Source organism: Callorhinus ursinus, unplaced genomic scaffold (genome assembly GCF_003265705.2).
Source record: "Callorhinus ursinus isolate GAN/ISIS: 27379988/994484 unplaced genomic scaffold, GSC_fseal_2.0 scaffold9, whole genome shotgun sequence".
NCBI lineage: Eukaryota > Metazoa > Chordata > Mammalia > Carnivora > Otariidae > Callorhinus > Callorhinus ursinus.
The window spans coordinates 64,801,894-64,821,449 of record NW_027397071.1 but is presented as its reverse complement, the minus strand read 5'-3'; the positions used below and the strand labels follow the sequence as shown (position 1 = coordinate 64,821,449).

The following is a 19,556-nucleotide window of genomic DNA, read 5'->3' as shown; positions in this document are numbered from 1 at the left end:
CTGTGTAAGCTCTGCCATCTGGTGGCTAATCAAGATGTTACAAGCAATAGGGAGAAAGGATAACAGGAACAGACCTTTGCAAAAAGAAAGCACTGTATTTTGTGAATGAGCTTTTAGAAAGTGTTCAGCTCAAAGCAAACTGGAATCTTCCCCCTCCACTTACTGTTTACACTGTGGTAGAACTGATTAAGTGTAAATGGATTCAACCCTTAGAGAAACCAATAGAGAGCGTGTACTTTACAAGAGCCTTAGAAATGCTCATATTCTTGGGGCGCCTGGCTGGGTCAGTCCATGGAGCGGGCGACTCTTGATCTCCGGGTTGTGAGTTCAAGCCCCACACTGGGTGTAGAGATTACTTAAAAATGCAATCTTGAAAAAAAGAAATGCTCATATTCTTTGATGGAGTCATTCCACTCCTGGGAGTTTGTCCTGAGGAAGGGCTATTGCGTCAGGGCTTTGATGGAAGAGGCACAATGACTAGAGTCATCCAGATAGAGGCACTGTCAGAGTGCAGAGATCCATGGGGAATGGTTAGGAACCAGACCTCCAGCCCCATCCCAGACTGAGCTGGGACATCAAGAAAGGGTAGATGGAGAAAAAGACCTGGAAATGCAGTCATCTGGGAGGCACAATGGGGCTTCGGGGACAGGGAGACTTAGGCTATTCTTTTCCAGGCAAATGGTAGCTCATTGGACTCAGCTGATCTGTCAACCAAGCCTAGGTCCACCCAACCCAGCTGGCTTGCTGACTAATCCCAGACTCTACTTGGTAAAGAAGGACCTTTGTGAAGAGGTGAAAACATTTTTTTTAAAGATTTTTATTTATTTATTTGACAGAAAACATGCGTGCACACAGGCAGGGGGAGCGGAAGGCAGAGGGAGAGAGAGAAGCAGACTCCCCACTGAGCAAGGAGCCCTATGTGTGACTCGATCCCATGACCCTTGGGATCATAACCTGAGCCAAAGGCAGATGCTTAACTGACTGAGCCACCCAGGCGTCCCAAGGTAAAACCATTTTTAATACCCTCAACTGGGCCAGGTGAAAAGAGTGAGCACAGGTGGGCAACAGTTGGTGTGCAATGGGAATGCGCGGTGAGTGATAGGCAGGTGGCTGGGCATGGCAACCCTGGGGCTACAGCATGCCAGGTCTTATGCTAGGGCCTTATGCTGGACTCCCACCACAAATATGAAGTAGATCCTCTTTTTAACGTCCATAAGGAAAAGAAAACTGAGTCCTAAGGGGGTGAAGTGATTTGCTCAAAGTCATGCAATAGATTTAATTGGCAGAGCTGGGACTAGCTAACATATTCAGTCATTCAACAAACACCAAGCACTTGCTCTATAGAGGGATTATGCCAGATGTCCTGGGGATGTCCTGCCCTCCAGGAGGTCACAGACATAGAGCATGGGGAGGGAAAGGGGTAGCAGAGAGCCATCCTGAAGGAAGTGAGGCTGGCAGAAGGAACACGATGAGCTGTGAACATGAACAACACAGGCGCGAAGATGTGAAGTGGTGTGGGAGGAGAGGGAATGGGAGGCTGGAGAACTTAAAGCAGTGTAAAGTGTGCAGCCAAGAGAACAGAAGCTGGAGAGGTGGAAGGGCGGCAAGTCACAGAGGGCCTTCAGTGTGGCCATCTGCTGGCTGCTCAAGGATACTGCCGGCACAAAGGAAAGGAAAATTATGCGGGCTGTTGTTAACACTCACCCACTATTTACTATGTGCTTTCTGTGCACGCGTGAACTCAATTACTCTTCACAGCAACCCTATAAGATGGGCATCATTTTACCCCTAATTTTCAGATCCAGGTGTTGAGGTACCTTTGTTACGAACTTGCCCATCACACTAACATAAAGTTGGCAGGGAGGGATTTGCCCAAGGAAGTCTGGCTTCAAGCCCATGCCCACAGCCACTAAGTTGCACCTGCCCGGAGCAGTGGGGATCGCTTTGCAGGTGTAGAGGGCTGGGTCCCAGTTGGCCGTGTTTGGGAAAAGTCTCTCCAGTGGCAGCACGGAGGCTGGTGTGAACACATGCAGCATGAGTGAAAACAGGGAGACAGGAAAAGTGGCTGCAAACATCCAGGCGAGCTGGAGGCCAGAAGCAGGGAAGCAGGAGTGGGGTTGAGGGAGCGGAATTCGGTGTGATCCCATCTCTGACCTGGGTGGATGAGTGGTGGTACTGTTAACAAGGACAGGGGACTCAGGCTGGCGAAATATCGGGATTCCATTTGGACCTAAGGTGCCCGAGGAGTGGTGCATGAGGCAACTGCGGACCAGATGGAATGGGACTGATTTGGAAGTATCGTAGCCAATGAGGTTTACCCGAGGTGCGATTATTGCTAATTGGAAGTTGATACTTCATGGCAGTAATGGGAATGAACTGAGTGGATAAGGTCCCCATATCATTCCTTCAACAAACATGTCCTGGGGACCCCCAGTACTCTGGGCCTATGCTGGGCACTTGGACACTACAATAGACAAGACAGATGCATCTCCGCCTCGTGGAATTCCAAGTCCACAATCTTGTTCAGAGAGCAACCCCATGGCCAACGTGAGCCCAATGTCCTGTGGGAACCCGACGAGCTGGTCAGGAGCAGCGCCACAGAGAAAATGGCCATGATCCTATTATGTTGAGAGAAGAAGGATCAGATAAACCATCACACCTTGCGACAAGAAGATGGGACTCTAGTGCCTTTGGTGAGAACCATCTCAGCAGTGTTAGGGGTGGAATAGAGGCCATGAGGTTGAGGAGCAGGTGGGAAGGATGGAGGCAGAAATGGCATATGTTGACCACTCCGCTTAAATACTTGAAGGGATCCCTCTCCACTTTCCCAGATTCATCTTTCCAAATGCAAGGTAAGCTTTGCAATGGCAAACACTCTATTTTCTTCAGCTCCCCATTTCACACACACACGCAGAGGGAGAGAGAGAGAGAGAACTCTATGCTGGGGTAGAATCAGCAATGGATTTAAAGTCAAAAGACTTGTCCAATGCCACTAACTAGGCCAGTGCCACTAACTAGTCCAATGCCACTAATTAGGCCAGTGCCACTAAAGTCGCCTCCCTTTCTGAGTCTGCATCTTCTCCCCCAAGAAAATGGGCCCGGCTATATCCACCTGGTAGGATCAGAATGAGGCTCCAATCACAAAGCATCCTCCCGGCCATATAGTAGCCCTCAGCTTCTATGTAAAAACCAGCACCACCGCCCCTGCCATCGCTGTATATGGGTTTGAGGGAAGGCCCTTCCCAGTCTCTTGTTCTAGCTTGTTAGCTCTTGGGGCCTGGAAGATGCTCTCGTCAGCTTCTCCCCCTCCCTCTCTGTCCCTCTCCCCTCTGCTTGCTGGAGCTCCCTCTCCTCCCTGACCCTTTCCCCTCCTTATCAGCACCTGTCCTCACCACCTCCATCCCACACGTAGGCTCACAGCTAGAACTGGTCAAGAGCCTGGTTATTCATTTGCAAAGTCTGCATGCAGAATTGTACCAGCCTCAGTGGTGCAGAACGAACCCATGTAATATGCTGGTGCCTCCAGAGGTGCAGAAGAGCAGCTGGGCCCAGGATGTTCTGTACTCACCAGCCATGCAGAGCCTCTAGCTGCCTCTCACCCCAACTTGGTACATGACCTCGGGCTTCAGATTCCACAGTACAATATTAGTAACCTGGGCTAAATGATTCTAAGGATTTTGCTAGCTCTGACACACTGCAGTCTTGCATGCAGTTCAGCCCATCCTGTAATAATAACAGAAATAAAAGACAATAGCTAATATTTATTGTGCACAAACCGTGTGCTAGGCACTATTCGATGTGTTTTATGTGCATTGTTTCTTTTCATCTTTACACCATTTCTTATCAGATAGATACTGTCTACTACCCCCAATTTACAGGTGAATGAACTGGAGCTTGGTGAGTTGAGTTCACTTATTCAAGGTCACTTGGTATTACGTGTCTAAGCATGGCTATATCCAGGCTGCCTGACCCAGACCTGGCTCTTAACCTCCCAGTGGGCATCCAGCTCCCAGGCAACATCTCTGGCTCGACTGCTAACCGCTCACCTGAGCCAGAGCTGAACTGTGCACCCACTTTGCCCTCCAGCCCACCCCCTGTAGATGCCCAGAGGCTCCTCAATTCCACATGCCCATAAATACACCCTTACCCCACACACACTCCTGCTTGTCCGCTGGTACCTGCCATTCACTAGGCTGTATGGGGCCTTAGTGAGAATTGGAAAAAGGCGCCTCTTCCCTTCATGCAGACACAGGCCCAAACTGGCTTGCAGGGCCTGGTTAGTGGAGACGTGGCCTGCGTAGCCCAGCGCAATGTCTCAGGCTCCACCACCTTCTGACATACTCAGAACAATACTGGAACTTGTCCTTGACTTCTCTGTTTCTCTCTCTTTCCTCCTCTCTTTCTCATCAAGCTCTCTCTATTTTGCTTTTCCAGGGGGTCTCCAAGGAACATGTCCCAGACACTTTGTCATCCCTTATCCTCTGGAATAGCACCCCAGGGCAGAAGCCACTGGGCTCCCAGGTCATTTCTGAGAGAAAGGAAGGTGTGTCATCAGGACCAGGATGACGAAGCCCCCAAGAGCCTGGCCCCCATCAGTATTGCTTGCAACCTAAGGTATTCACAGACTTGGCCTCTGGGGCCACAAGGAGGAAGCACTGGAGGCCAGCTGCCCTTGAAGCCTACAGGAAGATGAGCAAAGTGCTGGCACAACCTGGGGGGCAGCGGGGTTGGGGGCGGGGTCCCTGGAGCCTTGCCACAGGAAAGCCTTTGGTACAGCACTTAAGGGGGAAGAGCCCTGCTGAAGCTCAAGTTAAAAGCGCTCTGCTGATCTGCCCTTCCTATTGAGCGTGCAGCCACCAGGTGGCAGCCAAGGCTCTGGGCAGACAGACAAGGCAGGTGGAGCATGGATGTTCAGGGGGGCTCATCACTGACCCCACGACCTTCAATCAGAGAGCGGGAAAGAGTGAGTACGTGTGCATGCATGTGTGTGTGTGTGTTCTTCTGCACCTATGTGTGCTGAAGGGTATGGACAGAATACACCTGGACAAACAACTGGGCTTAGTCCCTTCCTTTGGGTTTCCTCACCACACCAGGGGCTTCCCTTCCCCTGAGTCCAGCCCTGTCTCGGGTGCTGGTGATGCAGAGGGAAGTGACCCCGTTCCTGCCCTCCAGGAGCTCCCAGGCCTGGCAAGTAAACAGACCACAGGGATGGTGGGAATAGCCCAGAGGAAGGCCCAGTCCCGGGTGGGCAAGGAACTTTCCCTGCACCTGGAGGGCTTTCTGGCAGTGGCAGGTACAATAACAGAGTACATTAGCTCTGTCTCCCCCCAGCAGCCCTGCAGAGAAGACCCAACAGAAGCCAGCCTACTGGCAAGCCAGTGGGGCAGCTGATCGGCTGGGCGGTCCACAAGCGATGAGGAAGAGCTGAAATTTGAAGAAGACTCTGCATGATTCTCAAGCTCAAGCTCTTGGCCACTGTGTGCACTTCTGGGGACTGGAAATGGGGAGGAGAGCGCCAAGCTGGAGGGTCCAGGCCCCAAGCCAGACCTGGAGGAGAGGCAGATGCCTCCCACCCTGGTCCCAGAGCAAGTTCAGCTGGCTCCAACTATCCGACTCACCTGTGAACTCTGGTCCAAGGGAACAAGGCAGAGCGCATGTGACTGGGATCACCCCTGGAGTGCCACTCTGCACTCCCATCCCCGCCTGTACCCTAAGCTGGGGGAACCAGCTCTGTGAAGCTGTAGTCTTGATCTGATCTCTCCTTGAAGCAGTATTTCTGCTTAGGTTATTCTGAGCATAAGGAAAATCACCTTTTTTTTTCCTTTTTTTTTTTTTAAGATTTTATTTATTTATTTGACAGAGAGAGACACAGCAGAGAGAGGGAACACAAGCAGGGGGAGTGGGAGAGGGAGAAGCAGGCCTCCCGCCAAGCAGGGAGCCCGATGCGGGGCTCGATCCCAGGACCCTGGGATCATGACCTGAGCCGAAGGCAGACGCTTAACGACAGAGCCACCCAGGTGCCCCAAGGGAAATCATCTTGAAAATCATTCCAACCACCTGGCACTCTGTCCTATAACAGGTGACACTCGAGATAGAATTCCACAGCCCTTTTTTTTGAAACCATCTCCCAACTGGAAGTTCCTCTTGGAGTCTAACTGAAGTAAGCAGCACGACAATCTACCTCCAACTCCTCAGTTCCTGGGCAGAGCCTGAGTTTGGACGTAACCTATACTGCGACCCTGTGAAATTCACACGTTTTAGGTAGAGAAGGAAAAAGAAAGGTGCGAGCCCTGTCCCAGGAAGCAGAATGAGCAAGAATGTCCTCTAGCGGTAAGAGAATCTCCAGGCCCTACAGCCAGGGCCTGCGCAACCTGAGCATTCCGCCCAGAGAGCGGGTGGAGGGATCAGTGCGAGAGGACGCCACACGAAGAAGTGAGACGCCAATGAGGGAGGGCGAGGGACTGTCCCCAGCCAAGGGACTGGCACGAGGCTGCTTGGGCAGGTGGGGCGCGCAGGGGAACCCACTGGAGACCGAGAAGGATGCAAGGGGAAAGAGGAGATGGTGAGCACTAGCTCAGGTGGAGGGAGGAGGAAGAGGAGGCTAGAAGATGGAGATAAAAACAGAGACCAAAAGGTGCACTCAGGGAGACAGTGATCCATAAAGGCTGGGAGAGCGAAGAAGGAGACAAGGGACTGGGTGGGAGGAAAGGGCGGGTGGGAGCAGGAAGTTGTGAAGGCCCACCAGCCATTTGGCTCCAGTGGCCGGGTGCCTCCCCCTGTCTGTCACTCAAGGAGTAGAGAATACCCTCCCTGCATGGCTGGTGGGGGAGGGGCTTGCCTCCCCACCCCCCATCCCCCCCACTCCCACTCCCACCCCCACCCCCACCCCCACCCCTGCCCCGGCCCAGAGGCTCCCTTCCCCAGGCCCCCTGATGGCTGCCCCCTTGGGACTGGCTGTGCAGCCCCGATAGATGGTGGGGGGCCCAGCTGGTGTGTTATCAGCCTCCTCCAGGAGCGAGCCTGAGCCACTCCACGGCTGCCAGCCTGAGATTAGGCCCCGGAGGGTCATTAAGCACCGCCCTGGCCCGGGCCCAGCCTCCTTTCCCTCCCTCCTCTCTGGCCCGGCTGGCAGGTGGGAACAGGCGATAAGGACTGGGGGCTCTGGGGCCGGCAGCTCCATGCCCCCTGCCCCCTGCCAGGGCAGGAACATGGGGTGGGGGGAAGGTCAGTGCCAGCCCAGCATCTGCAAGGACCCCAGAGTTCCCACCATCCTGGTTCCTCCAACGTGGAGAGAGGGCTGAGGAGGCTCCCCGAGAGGCCAAGGCAGGGGAGAGGGTGGCCTGCCCCAGGAACCAGGCAGGACAGTGACTGCCACTGGCCCCTGCTGGGCAGCCTCACAGGTGAGGGAGGCCAAGGGATGGTGGCTCTGCTTTCTACCCTGGAGGGCGTGTGGGGCCAGACCTGAACCCACCCCCAGCCCCTCAGGGACAACTGGGGGCAGCAGTGGGAGGAAATGGAGGTTCGTGCAAGGAGAATCAGATCCAGGCAGCCAAAAAGGTTCAGACCAGGAGATTAGAAAAGGAAGAAGAGGGTGTTTGTCCCTTAGCAGAGGCCCTCCAGTAGCCTCCATCCCTCCTCCAGTAAGTTAGAGGCTGGGCTCACTGGCCCCCTGGCTCTGCCCTCTGGTCTAGTCAAGGAAGACCTCCTAGAGGAAGAGGAACCTTGGCAGAGCCAAGAAAAAGGAACATGCAGAGTTGGAACCGGCAGCCGTGGGTGAGAAGGCATCTGCCCACATGAGCACATGCACAATTCACTGAGCTGAAGCTCAGAGAGGGGAGGCGATTTGTCCTGAGTCACACAGCAGACAAGGGTAGGCCTGGGGCAAAGACCCTGCCTTCCTTCTGCACAGGGCTCTTCCCTCTGCCGCAGGCTACAAACTAGACCTCAGTGGGGTAAGAAAGGCTAAATCAGATCTTAGACGGGGCCTCCCTGGAACGTTTGGCTGAAACCCTCGAACAGCAGAACAATGGCTCCAGCGGGGAAGTGAGGGGGCCGTCACTGGTTGGGGCAGCTGACCGAGGGGGTCTCCGGGGCAAGGTGGACTGCCTCCTTCCCCCTAGCCCCACTCCTCTGCACCTGGGAGCGCCCCTGGCTGGGTCTTTCTCCGGTTGTCACCCCAGATTCTGTTCCCAGAAGAATGACAGTCACAGGGACGAGGGGCCTCCGGGGTCGGCCAGCCCACTGAGTGTGTCTCCTCCCCACTCCCTCTTGCTTCATTCTCCCTGGGACCCAGTTCCCTGACTCCACCCCCACCCCCCAGGACCGGGAATCAGGGGCACTGGTGAGGATGATTCTACTCCAGCTTTGCAGTGAGACTAGCCAAAGCCTCCCCAGAGAGGAAGCTGAGTTCAGAGAGGACTGTGGCTCTCCCAAAGTCACATAATAAGTCTGCAGGGGACAAGGACTCAAAGCCGGGCTTCGTGAGTCCTAGCCCAAGCTCTGTCTCAGAACTTCTTATGCTCAAAGGCCAGCCGAGGCAGGCTAGAGCTGCCTGGGTAAGGGTTGAGTGAGCCACCTACAAAGCCAGGCAGCATAGAGGATAGGGAGGGGTATCAGTACTGAACAAGGAAGGGCCCAGAATCACGGCTGTTAAGGGTAGGTCAGGGGAGGGGCACTGGCAGCAGGGTCTCTGCCTGGAACAAGGGGTAGAGTGGGTGAGCTCCCTGGCCCCCAGGGGCCTCCCAGAGAGGGTTTCCTGGGTAATCCTCCAAAGCTACCATGACAGTAGCTTTGGAAGGTGATTGTCATGATTCAGAAAGCAAGACTGGGCCTGGCTGTAAGCCTGAGGGACTGTTTCTGAGCCCTGGGAACATCAGGCCTGGAAATACAAAACATCTTTATTTCACAGAAATGAGAGCCATTTCCACAGTTAGTGGGAGAGGGTGTGAGGCAGGGTGGGAGGTGATGAGCTGACTGTCCTCTTCGGAAGGGTCTTCTGAATTGAATTGGGTGGGAGACCTGCCAGGAAACCCTAGGGCCCCAGCTGAGCCCCAACCTGGACACAGCTCTGGCTTTGGCTGGTGACAGTTCAAGCGAAGGTGGGCAGTGTGGGGTTGGAAGAGCGGGCCCCTTACTGTAGGTTCCTGCACAGAGAAGGAGCGGCTTGGGTGGTGAGCCGGGCATCCATCACAGGCACGTGGGGTCAGGGCTGGGGGCCACATGCAAGTGGGGGTCACATGGGGGTGCTCCGGACCTTGCCCTCTTCCTCGGGGACATTCTCATAGGCATTCTTGTGCTCACTGGAGCTGAAAGAGGATGACAGGGGTCATCACCCCCTCTGTGCCATCCCCTTCTCCCTGCGCTATCCTACACCTGTGAGGGCGGTATCTTCCAGAGTAAGTATACTTCAGTGCCAGAAGGGAGTTCCCCTACCCATGTCTGGTCCCAGGTGCCCCTGTGACTGGAGGCCTCTCAGCACCCCTCCCCTCCCTGAGCCCCATCTCTCTCCTATGCTGCGTCCTTCCCCCACTGGAGCCCCACTGAACAACCCCCTCATGGAGCCCATCTCCCCACTGAGCAGCCCCCCCCACCTACCCCGCCCCACACATTGAGTCCCCTTCTCTCCTTGAGTCCCTTTGCCCCACTGCACCCCTCCACCCCTCTGTATGAGTTCCAGTCCCATCCCCTTACTGGACCCTCTCCCCAGCTGAGCTGGCGGTCCCCCAGGAGCCCTGTGTCCTCACAAAGCCCCCACCGCACCCCTCCCTCAGCTCCTCTCTTCGCTGAGCCCTCCCCCAGATGAGTCGCCTTCTTTCCCTGCCCTCCCCCCGCTTCCACCCCCACCTCTCGGAAGCACCCGGTCCTTCGGGAGCACAGAGTGGTTAACCCTGGGCCGACCCCTCACCTGAAGCTGGCCGCCATCGAGGAGTACCTTCCATCTGTTCCTACCAGGATTCCGTCTGCCTTGTTTCCAACGGTCATGACCACGTCCCCGGGCTCCCTGTGGACGAGGCTCATCAGTAGGGCTCCCCAGGTCCCTACCCTCTTTGTTCGGCCTCCTCTCCTTGTCCAGTCAGGCCCTGTCCTACGCACTGGTCCTCACAAGCCCAGGGGCAGAGGCTGGCTCTCACCAGAAGCCCCTCTCTCCAGCGGGGCCCCTGTCAGTGGCCTGATTCTGGCCCTTCCTGCTCCAAGGTGGGGGCCTCAGGTCCCGGCCTGAGATTTGCAAAAGATTTATCCAAGGCCTCTCCCCGACCATGGCCCGGCCTCCTTCTACGGTTCTCCTTCTGGCCTCAGCTCAAGACCCAACGGGATTTGGTGTCTGCCCCAGACATCTACACGGCTTTCCCCGGCACCGGGCGCAGACATGGTCCACATCCACTCAAGGCACAGCCTGGGTCAGTTGAAAAAAGAAGCACTTCTGACAAAAAGCTCCTGGCCTCTTATTCAAGTTTAAACCCAGTGAGTGTGGCCTCTGCCCCCGCCAACCCGGAAGCCGCTCTCACGGGGTCGCGGGACCTCTGCTTGCCCTTCCTTGGACACCACCCAGGCCCCTCACACTCAGCATGTCCCAAGTTAACTTAGCAGCTGCGTCCAGATCGGCCTCGGGGGCTCCGTGTCTCCGTGAGCGGTGGCACCAGCAGCCTGAGGGACGCAGCCCTGTCCTTCCTTCCTCCTGCCCGCTGCCGACCCCCTCCACCAACTGCTGGGGGTCAGCGCCCTGGACAGCTCTCAGACATGTCCCCGCCGCATCCCCTCTGCTGCCTCCAGAGGCCAGACTCTGTCCTGACCTCATGCTCAGCCCCCCTCATTGCCCTTCTTGCCTGCCCCTACCCCACGCGTGCAGCCCAGGGCTGCCAGAGTCGTTCTGCTCAGGCCGCCTCTCATCCCAAGACCAGCACACAAGCTTTCACTGGATTCCTATTGCACGAAGGATAAAGCCCAAAGTTCGGGGCGCAGGTGTACGGGGTCTGCTGGGCCCAGGTCCTGCCTAGCTCGCCAGTCTCTCTCGGGTCCTCTCTATGCCTCTCTCCACCCGTGAACGCTTGTGCTCCCTCACTGGGCCGCGCGGGGCCTCGGCTGGCGCCCAGGCACCAGTCCCCCTTCGTGAGAGCTAGCGGCAGGTGCGGCCTGCCCCGGGGTTGGGGGGCACAGAGTGGACTGCATTTCAGCCCAGCCCCCTCGACCTAGGACCCCCAGTGTCCTCGTTGCCCTCTCCCATCGGCCGCAATGCTTTGCCCATGCTGCTCTATCCTGAGACCTGCTCCTCCACACTCGTCGGCCCCCAGAATAAACGTGAACTCACAGGCCTTCTCGGACTACAGGCCCTGGCCCCCCAGACCGGGCAGGCCCAGCACTGCCCTCTGCACTCCCTTTTACCGTCGAGTCCGTACTTGGCACGGTGACTGCCCCGTGCTTTCCAGCCCGGAAGCCTGGGGGCGCTGAGCCGTGTCTGTCCCGCGGACCCCCTGGACCCCAGCATGTGGTATGGCGCCTGACCCTGAAGAAAGATGGAACTTTCCTTCCCAGAGGTTTTCCCAGCCCCCATCACAGGCGGGGCCGGTGTCCTGACGCTACAGAGAGAGACACTGAGACCTCAGGGAGGGAAGCTCGCCAGGAACGAGCACAGCTGTGGGGGCCAACAGAGCCCCGTCTGGCAGCCTCGGAGCCTCAGCTCCGGTCCCGGAGATCTTCGGCCTCGGTGTCACTCCCACACAGTGACAGCACTGGACGCTGGGCTTCCGAGGCCCTTCTCACCCCGACCAGAGCAGTGCCTCGGGCCCGGGGCTTGCCCAGCCCGCACCAGCCCAGACCCCATGCCCCCGGGCGGCACTCACGGCTCTTCCTGGCACCAGAAGCGGTTGACGGCAAAGGCGATTGCGACCAGCACCAGGAACACAGCCACGGCGATTAGGCCCTGCAGCCAGGGCTGCAGGCTCCCCAGGCCTGGAAAGAGGGGAGTGGGGTGCTGTAGCAGGCTCTGCCGCAGTGGGGGCTGCAAGCATAGAACAGGGGAGGGAGGGACCTCGGAGCTAGAGCCTGTGTCGGAGGCCATCAGCCGGCCGCTGGGACCAGAGGAGACATTCTGGGGGAGCGAGGGTGGCAAGGAGGACCCACCTGAACCCCTCACTGAGCTTAGAGAGGGATGACAGTTGGAAAGTGGGAATTCAAAAAAGGAATGAGGTGCCAAGGAGAGACAGCCCTGAGCCCCTGCCCACCCCTCCACATGGGTCACATGCAGGGTCCCCTACAGAGTGTCTGGGCCCCAGGGACCAAAGGGCAGCTCTCTGGACAGCTGGCCTGGGCCCTGGCAGCCCAGGTTGTCTCCCCTTCTCTCCGGCTCCCAGAAGGTGCGTGCAGCCAGAGCTGATAGGACTGGGCTGGCATCTGGAAGATCCTGTTTTGTAAGAAGGTTTCCCTGGTACTGGGTAGGGCGTGGGAGTATAGGACAAGCAAGGCTGCTTTAGGTGGGGGTGCCTGGAGAGAGGGGTGGGACAGAACACCTTTGGAAAAGCAAGGCAGAAGGGCAAGTTCTCCTCCAGGTCGTGGGGCCAGAAGAAAGCTTCAAAACCTGAGCCCCTTTTATCTCCTCCAGCTGGGTGCCTACAGGACTAGGCCAGAGACCAGCTTGAGTCACCCCCCATCATCTTCTTTACCTTTTGACCCTTGACCTTTGACACCACCTTCAACCCTCAAGGTTTCCCCAAATCTCTGCTCTCTGCCACAGGCAGCCCCAAAGGGCTCTCCCCTCCCCCAGGCATCACTGTGCTCCATGAGCTTGAGAGAGCTTAAACCTGCACAGAATAGACACGCAGTAGCAGGTGGGTCTCAGGAGGGGACAGAGGCCAACAGGAGGCTCCCAGAAGGTCTTGTCTCCAGGCCAAAACACATGCATCCCTAGTGCCATCCTGTATTTTGAGGGGCCCAGGCTGGGCATCAAAAACTTCATTCTGCCTCACTCTCACTCAGAAGTCCTTCCTTGAGTCTACCCTAAAGCTCTCCTGCTGCAGTGAAGGCCCTGCCCCTTCTCTGAGCTCTCTCTGAGCCTGCCAGGTATAGGGAAGAAGGGAGGGATCCGGGAGCTCCGTCCTAGGGCCAGATCAGTGTGGTTACCCTGAGCTCCATACCTGCCAACAAGCAGACTTTGGACTCACTGTTTCCCCAAGAAACCATGGATCAGACCCATTGTTTCCTCCGTGTTTACTCAAGGATGGGGGGTTTAGTGCTCAAACCCTGGGAGCCCCCTCCCTGCTTCCTCCAGACCCTGCAGCCAACTCCCTCCAGACACCCACGGAACCCGGGTCCCTGCTCCTCTGTCCATGGTCCATGTGGCTCTGAAGTAAACATAGAGCACAAGGGACGGAGCCTGCGGCAGGAGAGAGGTGACCTGAGCCCTGTCCCTGAAAGACTGCAAGTCCTTCCATGGTGATCTCAAACTTTCACATTGATGAAGTTCTTTCCGGCTTATCTCTTAACTCGGGCAAAAGGCCCTGGAGGGCAAAGCCTGTGCTGCTGGAAACCCAAACTCCCCCTTCAGGCAAGAAGGATTGCCCCGAGCCAGCAAGACCCCAAGACAAAGATTGACCTGACCTTCACTGCCCACTTGCATGGACCCGCCTACTTTGGCCCCCCACTTTTCTTATATAAACCTGGAAGTATTTTTGGCACTTTGGAGACAGTCCTGGAGACGCTAGTCCGCCGTCTTCCCGGCATCGGCCTCACTGACATAAACCCTTTCTTGTTTCACTGCCTTTGGGTTTTGTCAGGGGCCAGGGGCAGAACATGGTCGGGGGGGGGGGGGCGGAGCCAGGGGCTCGTGAACCCGGCTACATCCCTTCTTGCTCTGCTGTGTGATCCACACAAGTTACCCCACCCCTCTGATCTGCGGTTTCCAAGAGGGCTTCAGAGACTGGGAGGCAGAGGTGAAGTAGACCTGTGTGCCAGCTCAGGGCCCCTGCAAAGGAGGGGTACCCTGGGAGCATCTCTGCCAGTTCCCTCTGGACCCAAATCCCACCTACAGAGCCCCAGACTTGGGCTGCAGATGCGGCCGCACAGCTCAGGGCGGACGGCAGATCTGGGGGTGTGGTGCCTCACTGGTGTGCGGCTTTCCCACGCCCTCACCTGGCAGCAGCCCTGGGAGGTAGGCAGGGCAGCTTTATTGTCCTCATTTTATGGATGAGAAAACTGAGTCTCACAAAGGGGCAGTGATTTTCTCCTGGCCGCACAACAAGACAGAGGCAGAGTGGGACAAGAGCTCAGATTTGTGGAGGGGGCCACCCTGGGGCACTGTCCCCTACCGGAGCCCAGGAAGCTGAAACAATGAGGACTTAGGCCAGAGACATGGGCACAGCCCTAACAGCGCAACCCCGCCCCTGGGACAAGCCGGCCATATGAGGGGCACCTCGGGCCCGCTCCCTCCTCCCTTGTAGCCCCTGAACCCCTGTCCTCAGGACCCCACCATCTCTCAGGCAATTCCTGCTCCTAGAGCTTGGGCCTCACTCCTCTAGGTCTCCAGTCCAAGTCTCTACATTTCCCCTGCTGCCCGCATTCCTCACTCCTGGAAAACAAGTCCCAGACAGAAGCCTTGCTCAGAGCTCTGCCTTTGGAGGTTCCTCCAGCAAGCCCAGTCCCTGCTGCTTCTTCCCAATTGTAGGTGTCCAGGGTGGTGAGGGAGGCCAGACGACCACCCCATCCACCCCTGCGTTACCAGCCCCCAGCCCAGCCCCCCGCACCGCAGCCCCCAGTCCTGGACTACCTTGACAGCTGGTAGGCGGCACTGCAGTGAACAAAACCGCAAGGAGCAGGACGAGAGCCGACATGGCTGCAGGCAGCTTCTAGGCCCTCTCCCCGGCTGCTGGTATCTGGGCTCCTGGGGCTGCTGTGGGGTCTGTCAGCGTCTGCCTGTGATCCGCCTGGGCTCAGTCTGGCCCTGGAGGAGAGGAGCAAGTAAGGAAAGAGGCGAGGGAGGAAGGAAGGGAGGTGGAGAGAAACTGCCCTCCCTCCCATGGTAATGAGCTGCCAGGCCTGGCCTCCTAGGTCGGTGCCCTGCCCACTGGAGCTCGCATGCGAGGTCATCTTTCAAAGGCTGGACAAGAAAGCAGGTCTGCAGACTGGGAAGATGGGAGGAGAGTCGGTGCCTCACCTCCAAGCCCCAGGCCTCCCCAGTTTTTGTGTCAGCTTTCCCCCTTCCTGGCAGCGGGGCTGGGCTCTTAGGAGAGGAGTGACACATTATTGCTCCTGTGGGCGGGCTGTCTGGGAAGGCTGACAGTGGCATTAAGAAATCTGCTGTCGGCCAGGAGCTTGAGGAAAACCCCAGGGCCTAGGGAAAGGTTCAAGCTGACCCTCCCCCATGGCCCGGCCCATTTCCTGTTCTTCCCCTCACCTGTCCCTCCTCAGCCAGACCAGCCCATGGGGCTTCTGACCCGCCATCCCTGGCCTAGCTCAGTAGCTCTATAATCTACCCTCGCCTGTGGGGATCATGACAGAGGACCCGAGGGGCCCCGCCCACAGCCTTCCCTACCCTGCCCAGCTGCCCTGGTCCTGTTCAGCTCTCCTCTCGGCCCCAGATGGGGCTTCTGGAAGCTGGGTGGAAGCTCCCCAGGACAAGATCCAGTCTTGATCAGAGGCCATTATACGTACCTTCTGATCCACCTCCACCATCACAGGGAGACAAGTGGGTGAACCCAGCCCTGCTGTGGAGGCAAAGACATCCCCAAGGGGAAGGTTCTAATCTGGGGCCCTAAACCCTTGGGCCCTCAAACCCCAGGATCACATGGAGTCCATCTGGTCCTCCAGCTCAGGAACTAAGACTGACCCAAGTACCTGTTGAGGCCCGGGGCCAAGGGTCACGCTGGATCTCCTTGCCTCACCCCTCCCCAGGAGTACAGGAAGCCAGAGATGCCGAGAGTCTGATTCCGCAGACACCAAGAAAGAAGGACCCAGCATCCTGGGGCAAAGTCTCTGAGATGGAGGGTCCCCAGAAGTCAGGGCATACGCTGGAAGTCCCTCCACAGCCTCCCTGCCCAGAAGCCACCAAGCTGCTGTTCACGGGACCTTGTGGGCCACCCTTTCTATTGCAGGATGGTCCGGCCAGTGGCAGCAGTCAGGTGTCACGCCTCATCCCTGCTTCCTGTGTATGCACATTCGAGAGCAGCGTGCTTGCTATCATCCAAAGACGGGGAGCCTCTGGTGATCTAGGGGAACTTGGCTTGGACTTGAATGACACATATATGTATATGTCCTATTCTCCCTCCCTAACCCCCAACTTGGCGTCCTCAGAATTTTCTGGCACAAAGTTTGGCGAGAGTAGGCACCATTCGTGTTAATGAACAGCCAGGGAATCACCGGGCGGAATGCAAGGAATGGAGTTGAATTTAATAAACATCAGGATGCCTTCTTGGAGAGTTTTAAGCAGGGCAGTCACATGGGCATATCTGCATTTGAGAAAACGCCTCTGGCCCCAGGGTGGAGAGTGAGGGGGAGGGCAAGTGCTGGAAAGGGAGATCATGGGGGGCTGCCACAGCAGCCCCACACCCAGGGCCGTGGCTGTGCCTCTAGTTAGGGGATGGAGTGGGCAGAACACAGCGTCTGGACGCAGTGACTGGCGGGGAACGGCCGGACGGGCAGGGAGCTGCTGAGGGTGAGGTCCGGTGCCTCAGAAGGGACTGGAGCAAGTTTCCAGAAGGGCTGCGGGAGATGATGAGCTGCGGGCTCAGATGTATTATGCTTGTGGCGCCTCTGGACCCTCCAGAAGGAAACATTAGGAAGGCAGCAGGATCTTGGGTCTGGAGTAAAGAGCTAGAGCTGGGAGACACGCGTGGCACAGCATTGGTAACTGAGGCAACGGGAATGTATGGTCTCCCGGAGGGGGGGGCGGTGTCTATGGTGTGTGTGTGTAGTGCGTGTGTGCTGTGTGGTGTCCGGTATACGGTGTGGTGCATATATATGTGAGTGTGTGTGAGTGTGTGTGTGGTGTATATGTGTGGTGTATGGTGTGCTTGGTGTGTATACGCGTGTGGTGGTGGTGGTGGTGGTGGTGTGTGTGTGTGTGTGTGTGTGTGTGTGTGTGGCAAGAGGAGAGCAGGAGAAAGGAGAGAAGTGAGGGACAAGGACACAACCCCAATGATAAGGGTCTTTAAAAAGGAAGAGGAGCAAGTTAGAGCAGGAGGAAGAAACCTCAGAGGAGTGAGATGTCCCAGAAACCCAGGAAGGAGAGATCCGATTTGAGCTGGCTGTGTCAGTGTCGTAGCCGCCCCCCCAAGAAGTGCCCCCACAAAGTAGCCCAGGCTCTCCCATCAGTCCCAGGGTGTCAGGTCCTGCCTCCCTTGCCCAAGCATCCCCCCCTTCCCTAAAGAATACAGGGAAAGACAAGGACACCCGGGGCCATGTTTGGGGTAGTGGGGGAGGGGGATGAGCAGGAAGGACATCAGGTGATCAACAGGAGGAAAACATACCTCCCAGGTCAAAGTCCCAAGCTTTAGAGCAAAACAAGTTGTTCCGGAAAAGGGGGGTGTGGGTGGACACTTGGCTTTGAGGCTGGTCTCTGCTCTCTGCGTGTCCTCATCCAGCTGGGGGGGGTCACCTCCCCAGCTGTATGGACATGGCCCTGGGTCCCCATGGTAACAAATTAGGCCCTCTGCTGCTCTGGTGTGGGCCCAAGATCTAGACTCAAGCCTCAGGAGCTCCACAGGGCTGGACTCTGTGTCCTCATCTCTGAGCTGCTGCTCCATCAACACTCAGTTCCTCCCTCCTGGTCCCAGCCCAGCTCTGCCACCCCAAATCATCAGGCCCCCTTGGACAGGTCCTCCATCTAGCTAGACCTTGTGTGATTGATTACCTTTCAGAAAAGCCAAAGTGGGCCTAGACTTTCCAGGAGGGGCCTCTCTCCCAACCCCCACCTGCCTGCCATTTTAGTTGTTGCCAGCAGGTGGCAGAGTCCAGCCCCGATCCCAGCCAGGTTGGGGAGGGAAGGGAGGGGGCCAGTTTGGCGCTAAAGATTCTGCAACTTCCCCTCCCTCCAGCCCCCCACTTCCGCCCCCTTCCATGGGTGGTTTGGAGGAAGAGAGGGTGGACACTGACATGTAAACAGGCAGCCATGCTGGGAACAGTGCCCATGGCATGCGCAGGGCTGTGCTGTAGAGAAGCACAGACGACTAAATTGTTAAGGAAGGTATCCTAGAGGAGGCGATGCAAGGGAAAAAATTTAGCTGAATTGCTGGACCAAGCAGAAAAGACAGCTCCAGAAGGACATCCGGGCAGAGAGAGGACAAGCAGGGAGACACATTGGAGAAGGGTGTTTAGAGCACAGAAAAGCTTTTTTCCCTCATTCTCATAGTATTTCAATCTCATGAATGTTTTGTGGCAAGCCTGAGAGCTCCGGGATACCTTGTTTTATTTATTCAAGCAGATCCTGCTGAAACCCTTTAAGGGCTTCCAACAGCTCTTAAGATAATATGCAAACTTCTTAGCATGGGCTTGAAGACCCCACAAGCTGCCCTTACGCCCCTCTCCAGCCTCACCTCGCCCTAGCGCCCCCTCTCTCTTCCTAAGAGTAGCCAAGCTCTTTCCCACATCAGGGCCACTGCTCTTCCCCTCCTATTTGCCTGGCGGACTCCAACCCATCCGCCACGTCATATCCTAAATGTCACTCTTCTCCAAGGGGCTTTCCTTGACCTCCTTTCTCCCCCAGCTGAAGTCACTCTTCTGAGTCTCTCCTGCTCGTTTCTTCACAGCCATGATCACAAATGCAATTACATATTGACTTGTGTGCTTACTCGTTTAATGTCTGCCTCCCCAGAGAGAAGGCATCATGTCCATGTCACCCCCAGTACACTAGTACTGAGCCCAGTACCTGAGCACACACCCAACAAATACTTTATGAAAGTAAGTCTCAGTAGATCCAGTGCCTACCTCTGGCCTGGCAGAGCCATTCCCTGGAGCTCAGGGAATGATTATTGAATAAAGCAAGCATTTTAGCTGTAGTTGGGTCCCTGTCTTTCTCTACCTTCTAGCTGTGAGGGCAGAGCCTGGGTCTGATTCATCCCTGTGTCACATGGCTCAGAGAAGTTGGAGCTATCCAGCCTGGAATGAGAGTGAGCTCTCCATCCCTGCAGGTGTGCTAGCAGAGGCCAAGAGCCAGGTCACTCAAAGGGAGCATCTGCAAAAGGGGTTCTGGCCCTTCCAGTTCTGGAAGCCTGTGATTCTGTGACTCTGGTAACACACTGCGCTGGATATTTACATTTTAATCAGGTTCTGAGGAGGTGGGCTGGTTAGGACTGTGGTAAGCCTCTCTCCTCTCAGACTCAGCACTTCTCTTACCTGGCTCCCCTTCACTTAGCATTCCCTTCACAAGGGCCCATGGGCAGAACTCAGGGGTTCATGAACTTGCACGGGGAAAATAATACATCTGCATTTCATCAACCTCTAGCTGAAATTGACCGTTTTCTTTCTTTAAGATTTTATTTATTTGACACAGAGAAAGACAGCACAAGCAGGGGGTGCAGGAGAAGGAGAAGCAGGCTTCCCGCTGAGCAGGGAGCCCGATGCGGGGCTTGATC

At 56.5% G+C, this 19,556-nt stretch overlaps 1 protein-coding gene across 1 annotated transcript; it reads right to left on the bottom strand.

Annotated features, from left to right (window-relative positions):
- Positions 1 to 8,879: 8,879 nt before the first annotated feature.
- PDZK1IP1 (PDZK1 interacting protein 1) lies at positions 8,880 to 15,278 on the bottom strand. Its single transcript, XM_025871552.2, has 5 exons — positions 15,143 to 15,278; positions 14,756 to 14,929; positions 11,838 to 11,946; positions 9,905 to 10,000; positions 8,880 to 9,305 (listed from the first exon to the last, which is right to left on the bottom strand). The coding sequence occupies exons 2-5, from the start codon at positions 14,817 to 14,819 to the stop codon at positions 9,233 to 9,235; spliced, it is 342 nt and encodes a 113-aa protein (XP_025727337.1). The 5' UTR covers positions 14,820 to 14,929; positions 15,143 to 15,278; the 3' UTR covers positions 8,880 to 9,232.
- Between the last annotated feature and the right edge of the window lie 4,278 nt (positions 15,279 to 19,556).

Bases quoted from the DNA above. Each gene is read 5' to 3' on its own strand.
- PDZK1IP1 (XM_025871552.2), bottom strand. From the start codon at position 14,819: ATGTCGGCTCTCGTCCTGCTCCTTGCGGTTTTGTTCACTGCAGTGCCG. The intron at 11,947-14,755 runs GTAGTCCAGGAC...CCCTCTTTCCAG, and splicing joins GCCGCCTACCAGCTGTCAAG to GCCTGGGGAGCCTGCAGCCC. The intron at 9,306-9,904 runs GTGAGGGGTCGG...ATCCTCTTTCAG, and splicing joins TCGATGGCGGCCAGCTTCAG to CTCCAGTGAGCACAAGAATG.